The sequence below is a fragment of the Camarhynchus parvulus genome, chromosome 12, assembly GCF_901933205.1.
Source record: "Camarhynchus parvulus chromosome 12, STF_HiC, whole genome shotgun sequence".
Classification (NCBI taxonomy): domain Eukaryota; kingdom Metazoa; phylum Chordata; class Aves; order Passeriformes; family Thraupidae; genus Camarhynchus; species Camarhynchus parvulus.
In genome coordinates, this window is record NC_044582.1 from 5,049,138 (window position 1) to 5,063,351 (window position 14,214).

Below are 14,214 nucleotides of genomic sequence, written 5' to 3' on the forward strand. Positions count from 1 at the left end.
CAGGCATATGCTTTTCTTTCTGGTGTAGTTCTCTTAGTTTTATTTTTAGCAAACCAGTATGTGCTGGCTGATGAGACTATAATAGCTATGGCAGTTTCTGAACTGTCAGCACAGAACTGGGAATAAATACCCCAGAAAATATCTGCTCCATCTGCATCATGCTGAAAGCCTTTCTTTTAGTAGGTTCAAAGAGGAAAGAGGGGTCTCTTAACAAAGAAAGAAAACATGAGGTACAACCAACTGAGAATGGGGAATGGTCATGTCAGAGTTTTATTTAGGACTGAGGTCCTGGAATTAAGTGTAATCAGAACATTCTATAGAGAGAACAGAACAGGGTCCATCTGCTCTTTTGGGATTGTTTTGGGATTTGGGAAAAATTAGGGATATGAGAAACTTAAGGTGTTGCCTTCTCTTTTTAGTCTCCTGTTTCAGTGTCTCAGTCCTGTGCAGTCAGATTGGTCACCTGCACACAGCACACCTACATAAAAACAGCACTCCCAGTGTCTGGTGCTTTATTGTTGTCAAAGCATGAAGAATACAGACTCATTATGTTCCATGCAATTTATGTAACAGCGCTGCATATAGGATTTTTTAGGTTCTTGCATAGAGAGGTTAAAAATCCTTATTCTGCCCTTTGTGCAGGTTTGTGACTTCTTAGATGAGCATGGTGGAAGAGACAGATAGTGTTACCTAGGGCACAAGTATGTGCTTTAAATGGGCTTTTTGTCCGAAGACCTTCAATGACACAATTTAACATGAGTCAAAGTGATGGTGCTGAGGCTGTGAGGGGGAAAGTCTTTTACTGATGGGAAAGGTATTGTCCAGGGCAGAAAATGAATGGCACAGTATTGCTTTAAGCTTGGAAAGATACTCTGAAATGCAAAGAAGATTTCATTAATGATGTTTCTGTGTGCATTGCAGTTTGAGTCCCATAATGTGGTAAAGCTGTTTCTCTGAAGAGGCTGGGTGGCATTTGGCTTGAGTCTTTTGGTTAATTAACTTGTCTAAATTGTTCCCTCTGTTATTCAGCAATCTTTCTGAGAGGTGCTCAGATGTGATGATCTTCTTCCTCTTCAGGTGGATACAAGTTTACAGAATGGTTTTGCCCCTGGCATGAAGCTGGAAGTCGCTGTCAAGTCTGACCAGAACACCTACTGGGTTGCCACCATCATCACCACGTGTGGGCAGCTGCTGCTGCTGCGCTACGACGGCTACGGCGAGGACCGCAAGGCTGACTTCTGGTGTGACATCCTGACTGCTGACCTGCACCCCATCGGCTGGTGTCAGCAGAACAAGAAGATTCTCAAAGTGCCTGAAGGTACCAGCTCTGTGTGCAGACACAGGGAGCACACCAAGAGGTGCTGTTGTCCTGTGTCAGCCGGGCAGGCAGCCTGTGTGGGTGCTGTGGTGTGCAGGCGCTGTTGCTGTGGGGACAATCTGAGGTTATCTGCTGTGCATTCCTGAAATCCCATGACAGAGGCTTGTGGTTATCTTAATCATCACCACCAAAATCTACTGCTTAGACATTTCCTTTAAGTTTTATTTTGTTTTGTTTCTTTAAGTTGCTATCAGTGTGTGGCAGATTCTCTTGAATTAGGCAATACAAGGTTGTGGTAACATCTTGTGTCTGAATAATCTTTATCTGGCAGGAAAAATCACAGTCTTTCTCTTTCACTGTTTGCTTAGGTATCAAGGACAAGATACCTGACCAGGAGGAGTTCCTTCAGCGGGTGCTGAAGGGGGCCTGCAGTGCCCCTGCTAACTTGCTGGAGGGGGTAAGTGCTGCAAGGGGCTGCACACTGGGTTTTGTCTTGGCTTTGCCCTTCATCATTAGGGGGACCTTATTTGAACTGTCAGTTCAATTCCCTTTTTAAGTTTAAGGAGCATTGTAATATGCTGTTGACCCTAGAGTTCCACTCTGTAGTGTTTCCTATTTACAGTATTTAATTTTTATAGTGTTGTCCTGAAACATATCTGTTGCTGCAGGTTTGGGTTGTTCATTAATTCTGGCAAAAGACTTTTTTCAATTCCCTATGGTTTCAGTCTTCTTCCTGTTCTGTTCCTCCACCATACAGCTCTAAGAAAATAATGCTTTATTTATCTGGCTTTCATGTTGTCTCCTTTCTCAATTAACTCTTTTCACTTTGAATTGTTTTGTTTGGGAATTTTTTACTAATGTTTCACTTAATTACATCTTTGCAAGTGAAGAACCAATTTTTTTATCCCCTGCTCTGCACTTGAAACAGTATCTGCACCTTATATCAGTGTCTGGTTGTAAAGCACAGAACATAATGGTTTTTGGAAAATGTCTTTGACACCTTCATTACAGCTAACAGCTCTGTCTGTATGTTTCTGTCTAGTCATCTTTGTATGCTGGATGACTCAGTTTTAGAAAGAGGTTATTCGTGTTTCCTTCAAACCTGGAATATATAAATGATAATGTCTCTGCAAATGGTAATGAGGACTTCAGTGAATTGTGTGACTGGATCTACAGGCAGTGCAGAAGCTCTGACACAAACACCAGCGATTCTGAACATTGTCACTTCTGGCTTGTGTTAGGAAGGGACATGGATTTCTGTGCTTCTGTGCTCATACTTTATTTATGCAGACAGAATGTGTGTAAGGAGGTGGAAGTGTGGCATTTGTTTTGTTCTGTTGTACAGAATAATTAGTATTCTTTCTGTAGCTTCACAGAGGGAAAAATCCACTGGATCTCATCGCGCCTGGCTCCCGCCTGGAGCTGCAGAACACCCGGGACTCCCTGGAAGCCTGGATCGTCACCGTGGTGGAAAACGTTGGTGGGAGGCTCAAGCTGCGCTATGAGGGCCTGGAGGATTTGGACAAATTTGACCAGTGGCTCTTCTATTTGGACCCTTTCCTGCACCAAGTGGGTTGGGCAGCTCAGCATGGATACAGCCTGCAACCACCTTCAGGTACCTGAAAACACAGATCTTGTATGTGGTGATCAGAGGGTAGAGGCTGCTGCTTTAGTGTTCTGAGTTGTCCTTCTGGGTGCATGTGGTGCTCTCATAATCTGTGTGATCTGACAAGTCCTGTACCTAATAAAATGTAGGTGAAGACACAAATAGTCCTACAAGACTTTTCACCCACTTATTCTAAATGCTTTTGCCTGTCAAAACTTTCCTCCTGTGTATGCAAAGGAAAGAAGTGAGGAAGGGATTGCCTTCATGACTTTGGTTAATTTTGGCATGTTTGTTTTCCTGGGGTGTAAAAAGCCCCTTATGGTTTTGGAATACTGCTCAGCAGGAGCTTTTCCAGTTGAGACCCTCAAGCCTACTGGACTGATTTAATTGCCATTTAAAAATATGAAAATCTTAAAAGAAGGAACAAGTGCGTGGAAACAGAGGCAGAGGTGGACACATCTTTCAGGCATGTCCATGTCAGGGCAGATCATCAGAGAAGGGGGGCAAAAAGTGGCAGAAACACAAAGGGATGGCTTGTGAGCTTGCTAGTGATGTAACATGTTTCCTGATGAGGGGAAACCTTGGGATAAAGAATTTGGCAGTTTAGAGGGGCACAAATCAAACTTTATTGCTGTGTGGTCTGAGAGAAAAGAAGAAGAAAGATGACTACTCACTCTTTCCCTCTCTTTTTCCTCAAGCCATTAGGTCCTTGAGGAGTGAAGCAGATTGGCAAGAGATCCTGAAGAAGGTGAAAGAGGAGGAAGAGGAGTCATCTGTTCCTACAGATCTTTTTAAGGTAGTTTAATGCTGTGGATGATACTATGGAAATGCTATATTCCTGACCAATGATTGAGGGAAGTCAGCCACCCAAAATTCTTTCCTTGTTTTGTTTTGTTGGTTTCTAAAATTTATTCCCTCGCTCTCTCTCTGGTTTAAAAATGTGATTATAAGGGAAAATAATCATACTGGTATCAATTCTCGGTAAGTTAGTTAGACAGTGCACCCATCACAGTTATGTGAGTCATTAGTTGTCCTGGTTCACATGTTTTAGTCAGGTTCTTAGTCCATTTTTCTCAGCTTTGTTTGGACCTATAAGTAGAAGTAGACGTGCTGTTGCTCTTGAATTTGTTGGGTGATGTACAGAGATGGATAATTCTGGAGCAGGAGCCCTTTTCTGCAGGTGTCTGTTAGACTGGAAATGGAGGCCTGTATAGTTCTCATTTAGTGTAGTTCATGAGGAGTGCTAAGGGTTACAGGGAAAAACCTCCAAACATTTCTATTGACTTAGGAGACCACTCTTATTATCAAATCTTGCTTGCTGTGTGGAGAGTGGCAGAGGAAGAAGTCACAGGGACTCAGTTCCCTAAAACTCATCAAAAACTGTCAGTCTCAGGGGGCATTGTTGGCCTTTTCATTCAGAGAAGTTGCTGGTACTGAGACATGTTGATTTCTTGGAATGAACTGATAAAAACTCCTTAAAAACTCATCCTCTTCAGTTAATATATGTGAGGTATGTCTCTTTTTTGATGGAGGGGGGCAGGTAATCAGAGCAACACATCATTTTCCAGGATAAACCTGTGATTGGAGTGCACTCGTTCTCTGAAGGCATGAAGCTGGAAGCTGTGGACCCAATGGCTCCCTTTGTTATCTCTCCTGCTACAGTTCTCAAGGTACCAGAGTTCTTAAACCAGTCCTGCTGAGATTCAGTTCTACTGTTACTTCTGTTCCTAAATGCTCAGGGAATTCTCATTAACTGGTTATCTTAAAATCTTGAGCTAGTTTCCAAATGTGTTTTGTACATCTCCCTCAGGGGACAGGCTGCCTGATCAAACAACTGCTGGTGGTGAAGCCACTGGATTTCAATGGATGGGAAAAGTTCCATAAAGATACAAGCTCAAAATATCAAATGATGAAAATTGTCAAACCCAGATTTTTAAAATTGGGTATATACCCTCACAATCTGAGTATCCACCTGGAGATGGTTTTTTGGGGTTTTGATTTTGTGAAGGTTATGTCATTACTGTGTACACATGGCATTTAGATGGCCTGATTTCCAAACAAGGGGTTTCAAAGTTGAAATGAAAACTCTCCAACATGATCATGTGCTCCTTTTCTTGCTATTTGCTTGTCCTGCTTCTATTTGCTTCAGGAGTGTAGTGGTTTTATTTGTGACAGTCCATCCCAGGATGCAGTTCAGCCTTGTTGAAGTAAGCAGTTTGTTATAGAATAGTAGGAAGACCACAGATGCTAATTTCTATGCATTTTTCATAAGAAAATTCCCTAAAGCACTAGGTCACCTTATCTTTTAAGTGCTCAGACATAAAGCTTTATTATTTATATTTGTTAAGTTTCTGGATAACACAGATGAGTCCGCTGGTTTATAAATCCCAAAAATTCTTTTAGTTTATTTTTTTTTTCGTAACCCTCCCAGTATTTCAAGGTAAAGGGTTTCCATCAGGCAATGCTGCTGTTTAATAAAGTTATCAGAATCTGCATCTCACAAAAGCCCATGGTTCTCTTTTGGCTGACTGCAGGTGTACAATGACAAATATTTCATGATAGAAATTGATGACTTGCGAGCGGAGCGCGCGAGCAGCCAGCGCTACGTTTGTCACCTCAACAGCGCCGGCATCTTCCCGGTGCAGTGGAGCCTGAAGAACGGGCTGCACCTCAGCCCCCCTCCAGGTATGTCTGTGCAGCCTCCTCCTGCTCACCTCTGCTCAGCACAGCACCTGGCAAAGCAATGGACAGAGCAGCACAGGAAAGATGCAGTGTTGTGTTTGTGTTGCCCCCAGATGAGGGAAGGAATGATGAATCTGACTCTGTGTTCTCAGAAGGCTCATTTATTATTTTATGATGCTATATTATATTAAAGAATACTAAACAATACGGTCCTAAAGAATACAGAAAGGATACTTACAGAATGCTAAAAATTTAATAATGAAAACTTGTGACTCTGTCCAAAGTCCTGACACAGCTTGGCACTGATTGGCCAATGAGACAAAACAACTCACACCAGAAAACAATGAAACAATCACCTATTGGTAAACAATCTCCAACCTCATTCCAAAGGAGCAAAACACAGGAGAAGCAAATCAGATAATTATTGTTTTCCTTTTTCTCTGAGGCTTCTCAGCTTCCCAGGAGAAAAATCCTGGGCTAAGGGATTTTTCAGAAAATGTGAATGTGACAATCCAGCTCTGAAAATCAGGAGGTTTGAGTTTGGGGAACTGATGTTTCCCAGGCACGAGCATGGATTTGGGAGGATGAGAGAGGCTGAGGATGTCATGCATAACAACCTGAACACTGGAATGGATGGAGTGAGTGTTCCAGGCCTGAAAGAAATGTTGATTTCAGACTTATTAATATACTATCAGAAGCCTGTAGTAATTTGCATTAGATTTTTGCTTCTGGTCAGAATGGAACATTGTTATCCAACATTTTATAATATTTTTCGGCTATCTTATCGCTCAGAAGTTAATGAACTATTTTTTTGACCAATGGCCTATCAGGCACTGTTGCAGATTGTTGAAACATTGCTTCAAGACACAAGGGAACAGGGTAGTGTTCCTGCACTGCTGAAATATTTATTCATTTTCTCAAACTAGAAATGTCAGTGGTACTGTAAAACCTGGTCCTCTGCTCTCTTACTTGCCACCTCACAATTCAGTGTTTTGTTTTAGCTGCTCCTTACATCAGAGGAGCAGAGACTGTAGGATGTTTGTCTCCTGCTTTTGCTTGGATAAGGTATGAAAAGTGGCTCTGCCTGACCAGCATTTCCTAGAATTTTGCATGTATAAAGTGAAATCTCCCTTTATAGGCATGTGACTGGAGCTGACAAATATTTTAAGTTTCTGTTCTTATCTCCCTGCACATGGTGGTCATTCTGAATTGTGTGAGGTCTCAAGAGCCCTACTGGCACGGGTAAAACTGAAAAATGAATAATTAAGTCTTTCTGTGGTTCAGCCCTTTCTGAAGAGAAGTCACAGAATAAGTTAGGTTGGACTGGTGAGGTCACTCCTCAAACCGTAGCTTCAGTTTTGGGCCTCTCACTACAAGACAGACATTGAGGGACTGGAGCATGTCCAGGGAGGGGAATGGAACTGGGAAAGGGGCTGGAACCCAAGTCCTGTGAGGGGCAGCTGAGGGAGCAGTGGATGCCTTGAGAAAAGGAGGCTCAGGGGGAAACTTTCGCTCTGTACCATTTCAGATGGTCATGTTAATGCTATATTCATACACTGGGTTTAAAATTTTGTTTGATTTCTTAAACTGTTGTCGCAGGTGTCACTTTAAGGGGAGTGGAATAAGTGCAGCACTTGTGTCCTTGCTAATTTACTGCCAGCCTCAAACTGACATGGCAGCACACTTTTGGGCCCCATTCCCTTCATTTATTTGCTTTTTGTTAGATCACAGGGAAGCCAAGTATTTCCCTTAAGAAGAATATAATTTTTCTTGGAAGGATTCCCTGTCTCCTGATGGACTCCTTGTTAAGACACTTCCCTTCAGAATGTGCAGATCTACAGCTGTTATCAGACTTGATGAGGCTCTTGGCACATCCTTCTGCTCTCTTTAATGACTTAGTGTTTAACATGTCTTTGAGAGAGCAGCGTGTTGATATTGTGCACGTTTTGAGTGCTCTGTTTTAAAAAATTAGTTTCAGAGCTGACACAACAGCAGTTGCAGAAATTGTTCCTGAATTTCATCTGTACTTTGTGAAACTGTTTAAGATGGGTGAAACTGTTAGGGGTGAAACTACTTTCCTATGTTTCAGTTGCTGCCCTTGTCTGCTTGGCAGATTCATGATTGAGGTTGGAGTGGTCTGACCTCACATGGCTCCCTGAAGCCCTAAGTCAGCTCACAAACTTGAGTGACCCAAACAGATCTCAATCTCTGTGTGTCAGGTGGGTTTGAAATGAGTCTCAGCTGTTGAACTCTAACCCTTGGCTCTTTGCTGTCCTAGGTTACCCTGGGCAGGACTTTGACTGGGCTGACTACCTCAAACAGTGCGGGGCCGAGGCAGCTCCCCAGAGCTGCTTCCCTTTGGTAAGGCTCTCCTGCTGAAAATCTTCTCTGCTGCCTCAGTGACACCCTGATTCCAGGGACAGGAACCTTTTTTGTTTCTTACTTTAATTGCTTTTCCAAGTAGAATAGAATATTTGAGCTGGAAGAGACCTGCGGTGATCAATTATCCCATCCAATGACTGACCCTCTTCCGGGCTAAGCAAAAATTAAAATGTGTTGTTAACGATGTTGTCCAAACACTGACAGGGATGGAGCTTTGAGCCCCTCTCTGGGAAGCCTGTTCAGTGTTTGACCACCCTCTCAGTAAGGAGGTGCTGCCCAGTGTCCAGTCTGAACCTGCCCTTGGAAGCTTTCCCACACATCCTGTCCCTGGAGATCAGCACCTCCCTCTGCACGTCCCCTCCTCTGGGAGCTGCAGGGAGCAATGAGGTCTCTCCTCATCCTCCTTTTCTCCAAACTGGACAAACCCAGAGTCCTGAGCTGTTCCTCATAAGGCATTCCTTCCAGGCCTTTCACCAGCTTTGTTGCCCTCCTCTGGACACATTTGAACACCTTAACACCTTACCTGTGATAACTCAGGAGGCAGAAGAGATAAGACAGTATAAATGAGAGTCAACTGAAATAGTTGCATGCCAGCTTCCTAGATAGGGAAGCAGTGGACCAAATGTTTCAGTTATGATAAAGCAGACTGAAAATAAATGTTTGTTTTGTGAAATTGAGATGTGTAAGAGTCCGTGGAAGACACATAGAACAGTATCAGTCATTGTCACTCCTGTAACTGTGGAAACAGGGCCTTTTAATAGACCTTATTTTCATTTACTAAGGGTACTCTTTCAATCTTCCATCCTTTCAGCTTGAAAAATTAATTCTATTGTATTAATCAATACAAAGTCATCTTAGATTAGTACCAAATAATCATTTTACATTAAGCAGTGCCTGAAGGACGTGCAAGATTTTGGGCTTTTGTTGGTTCAGTGGCAGTATTGCTGTCCCCCAAAGCACAATACCTTGTCAAGCAGGAAAGGATACTATTAACACCTGCCTTCCAGTTCCATTTACCATACCTGGGCTATTGCAGTGCTTAGGGGGAGAAATTAGAATGAATAATTACCAGTTTTTGAAGAGAGTGTTGCTGGCTATGAATTCTTGTTGCCCTTGTTCTGTCTTGTAAACTATAGCATCTTAGAACAGGTCACTAAATTTATTATCCCTTTCTGAGAAGAGTTGATCACTGTAGGCTAGTTCCAGAATTCATAATGTATTGATCCTGTAATTACATTGCAGAGTGGCTCTGGGAAGAAGAGTCCTCTGTCTGGCTGGTACTTCTTATCTTTAATTCAAGAGCTCCAGAGCTGGATAAATACCTATTCTTATGTTTTAGGGATTTTTTTTTTAATATATATAAATGCAAACTATATTGGTGAATAAAGTAAGACCCTACTTATCCAAAAAATGTAAAATGAAAAAAAAGCTTCCTATTCTGCTTGCCAGAGCTCAGATGAGGCAGGAATGTTATTTGCATACGTAAAGTGGATTTCCAAGTTAACATGATAGAATAGAGAACCTGGTCAGACTATTTGTCAGACTTATCACTCAGGCGGCAAGCAGCAGAGAATTTCTGATTGCTGAGAATGCACTCAATCCTTCCAGTGAGCCTGAGCATCCTTATTTTTTGAGGACAAATACGTTATTTGCTAGGTCTGTCTGTAGAGCCTTTTTTAACTTAAATTCGTTGTAGTTCCTGATATATCTTACTTGCTTACAATGTGCTAATTATCTGAAATCTCCTCTGTCTGTGTTGAGTATCTTTCTGTGTTATTCAGACTCTGAGGGCTTTGTGTTGCTCCTGTTCATGGATATCATATCCTATCCTGGATTACACAGCTGGTGTCTTACCTAAAGTATTCTGGCTTTTTCCTAGTTAACTTCTGACCATGGATTTAAAGAGAACATGAAACTCGAGGCTGTGAACCCAGTTGATCCTGAAGAAGTTTGCATTGCTACAGTCACCAAGTTAAAACATTCATACCTCTGGCTTCAGCTGGAGGGTAAGCTGGTTTGGGGGGAGAGAGGAGTGCTTGCCCATCACTACACTTGCTTGTAGTGCCATCCCCTGAGGAGTATTTGGAGCAAACTCACTGTGTGCAGAATATGGGCAGCAAGGCACAGTTTCCTCAATGAAATCATAGTCAGAACCCACTTGCATTGTCTGTTTTCAGTTTGCCTTGGCTGGCACTGCTCATTTAAGCCAAAAATGGCATTTGTGCATTGCAGTGTCAGGGCTGGGCTCATGCACCATGCAAAGTGCTGAGCGGGGCCTTGTGGAAAGCAGGGGCCTTGTGACAGTTTCACAGATGAGTGAGTTGCATTCTGAGCAAGCCTTGGCCAGACCTAGGAAGGAAAGTTTCTTCATTAAGATAGAGTAAGCCTGTGTCAGCTGTTCTCCATTATAATCCCATTTCTTGATTGGAAGTACATCAGCATGCACTTGCTATGCACTGTGCATCTCTGCTAAACTGCAGAAGGAAAATTCCCATCTCCAGCCTGTAGGAGGAAGTAAATGAGGTCAGGAAAGAATCTGGTCAGTAAAAGGGGATGAATAAATGATTGTTATTTTGTTCCAGATACCCCATAAATCAAAGCAGCTTCACTAACAAACATGCAGCAAGTGTTAACCAAATTAGAGGTTTTATGACTTGTTTCAATTTTTCCTTTTCTTAACAGGCTCCAAGAAACCTGTCCCTGAGTGTATAGTGAGTGTGGAATCAATGAATATATTTCCAGTGGGTTGGTGTGAGACGAATGGATATCAGCTCAGGCCTCCTCGCAAAGCAATAGGTACCAGTTCTCTTCTGTTTGCAGTGGTGGGGTAGAGCTGGTGAGACCTGCCAGAGCAAATTGCTGCAGAATTACTGCTGGCATTGCTGAGTTTGGAAACATTCATCATGCACAGAGAATCTGTGTGTTGCACAACTGTTCCCCTGACCATTGGGGCCAGTTGAAAGCCCTACAACTTCAAACCCACAGTGTTGGCTTGAGGCCCCTGCACACTGTGGGGACAATCCATTGGCCTAACAAAGAAATCCTGTCTGTGTATGAACACCCCCCATGCTCTGCATTTTCTTCTGTCTGAGCTGTTCTTGCCCTGTGTCTGACTCTGATACTGATTTTACATGTGCACTTGTGCAAAGTCAAGTTAATGCCACAACAAAGCAGTGTGGATTGTGTGCACATTTGGAGTCAAAATAAAGGAAACTGATTTTCTCAATGGGCCAGGTGGTGATGATCCCTAATGACAAAATGCTGAAGAGTAAACCCTACCTTTTTAACTACACTAGTAGGTAGAATAAGCGTCTTCTCTCAACTGGTTAGTGAGGCATGTTTATTAAAGTTTCATGGGGGTTGGAGAAACTGAAGAATTTCTTCAGTGTTCATTAATAAGAAAATTTTTATATTGAAATGAGCTGTCATTTTCTGCAAGTCAAAGCAAGAGAAATTAATCTGCTTGCACTGCCAAGGGCAGATGAGGAAGAAGAGGGGGAGATCCTAATTAGATAAAAGATGATTTGAAAAAAAAATCCAGAAATTTGTTGGGGCCAAAGCATGAATTGCTGAAGAGGTATAATGTTGCATTACCTTGTTTTACTACCTGGTTGTGAAAGCCAGAATTAGCAAGTGGACCTACCACCTAAATTATTTGGTTGCAACAGTGATTTCCTGCATAGCAATTGGCTGAAGTCACTGGTGTTTCTAACCAGCTGATTTCATTCCATTTCAAAGTTAAAGTGCTGAAGTTACTGTGCCAGTAAAGTGACACGTTGGGCCAAAGAACATAACCTTTGGGTGCTGAAAAAGAAAGCATTTCATTCCTTTTTTGGCTGGTAGTACAGGTGGTTTAGAGGCTCTGATGCAAATAAGGAGGCACAGAAGGTTAAATTTCATAGAAAACTGAGAACTGAGCATATGCATGGTTCATTTAAAGAATTTTTAATGGAAGTTAAAGTAAACCTTCTGGTTCTCTTCAAATTACTTGGGCCAGTGTACCTCTCATGCAGCTAGGTCAGTTGTCTGACATTGCAGTGATGGGAACATAGATCCTTTTTGCTCTATAACTTAAAGAAATGAGTCCACTATACATATATATATATATATATATATATAAAAAATTCTAGATGCTTCATTTGATTGCCTCTCATATTTTGCTCTTTTTTTTTCTTTTAGTAAATAAGCAGAAAAAAATTGCAGTAGTTCAACCAGAGAAACAGTAAGTAACAGGTTATTTGCTATTGGTTTTTGTTGAGTTTTTTCTCTTTATTCTTCAACTGGAAAATATGCTGTGTTAGGGAAGATGTAGATTTGTAAAAGTGCTGTACTGAGGGTTGAGAGATTCCACGGTCCATTTGTGTTAATGCTGGTAGATTCTGCTGATGTTCAAAAAGACCTTTTGCACTACAGTAAGAGGAGATAGCCTGGAATTTGGTTTTTTGTAATTGTTCCTTCCCAGATTAAATTTGGCCCAAAGCAGGCAGAAAGAAGAGTTCTGCTAATATCTACAATGAGTCTAGAAACTGTGTCATGCACTTGGAGCTCAGTCTCATGAGCCTGCTAAGAAATGCTCCATGGAATGCTCACAGTTGGCTTTATTGACTCTTACAGCTTTACAAACACCAGAGCTGTCAGTAGTCCTGCCAGTGTTTGCATTGCTCCTAAAATACTGAGCAGACTGTTCCCCCATGTTTTGCAGTCGGGATCCTTACCAGAATACTGAAGTCATTTTGGTTGTATTTTGTTTCAAACCCAGCTTTTTCAGACTTTATAAGGTGAGGGTACTCTGCCTTGTGCTGTGAAATGTGAAGTTAGGAGGAGTCAGGGGATGCAAACTCCTGTGGGTAGCTTTGGGAGGTGTCTGTCACCATGGTGGCCCATGGACTTCAAGCAAGGAAGGATTGCTGCTGGCTGTAGCAGGACAGAAGTCCTTTCCAAATGGAATTTGGTAGTTTCTGTATGTTATTGTAAAACAGGGGAGGTATAAAAAGCAGGTTAATAAGGCTGGAGCTGAGGAAAAAAAGTGTTGTGGTGTTTTAGTAACAGAGAGGTGACTGTCATGACTATCTGTCTGTTTTCCTAACCTCTGTCTTTCAATTTCAGAATTTTATCTTCAAGGACAGTTCATGATGGACTAAAGAACCAGGAACTGAACTCTTCTGACTCAGGTATTGATCACAGAGGTCAGGCTAACAAAGGCAATATCCTGTAAGAGTTCACCTGCTCAGTCCTGTTAGGAGAGGGAAGAGGAGGAAAGGGTTCGGAGATTTTTGTCCCTTGATGATTTGTTGAACTTCAAAAATAATGAAACAAACAAAAACCTACAGTTAGTTGTGTTCTGCATTTTGTATGTGCGTTAAGCCTAGAAATCAGATTCTTACACCAGAACATTGCCCCTCCAGCAGAGGATCTGTGAAGCTGAATGTGCACTGTGACCGTGCAGGTGACCTTCTGTTGTCACCTGTTCAATTTGATAATGTAGGAGAAGCAGGTGTGCTGTATCTGTGCTCAGAGTTGTTGAATTCTGGCTTTGGGAAGCAGATCTCTCTGGGCTTTTTTTGTTAACTTCATCATGGTGATAAACAAAACCAATTCAAACAGCAAACTGCTTTGTGTGCCAGATGGCAAAATCTAATAATTTTCTCAACTGTTGCAAGAAGGAATGTGATGAATAAGTACATCTGCTGGTGAAAGTCACACAGATCCATCCATTTGGCAACACAGTGCCTCCTCCTCCGCTGTTTTCTGTACAGTGAAGTGCACATCTGAAGCTTCACTGAAAGCAAGATAAAAATGATGTGTCCTTGTTTATCATTTTAATTGGCTTTTAATAGAGTCATAATGTAAATTTGACTTCATTTATTTATCTGCCAGTTTTCAACTGCTGAATTTAAAGACTTTAAGTGGTAGTGTTGCTCAGCCAAGAAAAACTAGAACACTGGCGGATAAAACAATATTGGTTTTGTACATAAGTGTATTGCAATATATATTGATACTTGAATTTTGAGCGATGCTGAACCATTAAATAGATTGAGAGCTTGATGTCACTTCATCAAAGGTCAGTTTATCAGTTGCTGAATCTTTTGTTTGCTAATCAAAGGAAAAGGATTTAAAAATGCAAAACAATGTGATGCTGCAGTTTAGGATAAACAGTGGAGAATAACTGCCAGTTTCTCTGGTGGCAGAAGTTTGGGGGAGAGAAAATTTACTGGAAAATTTATCT

The 14,214-nt window shown here is 41.8% G+C and overlaps 1 protein-coding gene across 5 annotated transcripts in view; it reads left to right on the plus strand.

Annotated features, from left to right (window-relative positions):
* SFMBT1 (Scm like with four mbt domains 1) overlaps positions 1-14,214 on the plus strand; it is a 73,333-nt gene that overhangs the window by 47,155 nt on the left and 11,964 nt on the right. For all 5 annotated transcript variants that reach the window (XM_030956845.1, XM_030956842.1, XM_030956846.1 and 2 more), the window contains 11 exons: positions 1,078-1,318; positions 1,687-1,775; positions 2,687-2,933; positions 3,623-3,720; positions 4,493-4,594; positions 5,459-5,609; positions 7,885-7,967; positions 9,868-9,994; positions 10,671-10,784; positions 12,168-12,210; positions 13,095-13,159. In XM_030956845.1, coding sequence (XP_030812705.1) covers positions 1,078-1,318; positions 1,687-1,775; positions 2,687-2,933; positions 3,623-3,720; positions 4,493-4,594; positions 5,459-5,609; positions 7,885-7,967; positions 9,868-9,994; positions 10,671-10,784; positions 12,168-12,210; positions 13,095-13,159 — 1,360 coding nt within the window. The remainder of the gene's footprint in view (positions 1-1,077; positions 1,319-1,686; positions 1,776-2,686; positions 2,934-3,622; positions 3,721-4,492; positions 4,595-5,458; positions 5,610-7,884; positions 7,968-9,867; positions 9,995-10,670; positions 10,785-12,167; positions 12,211-13,094; positions 13,160-14,214) is intronic.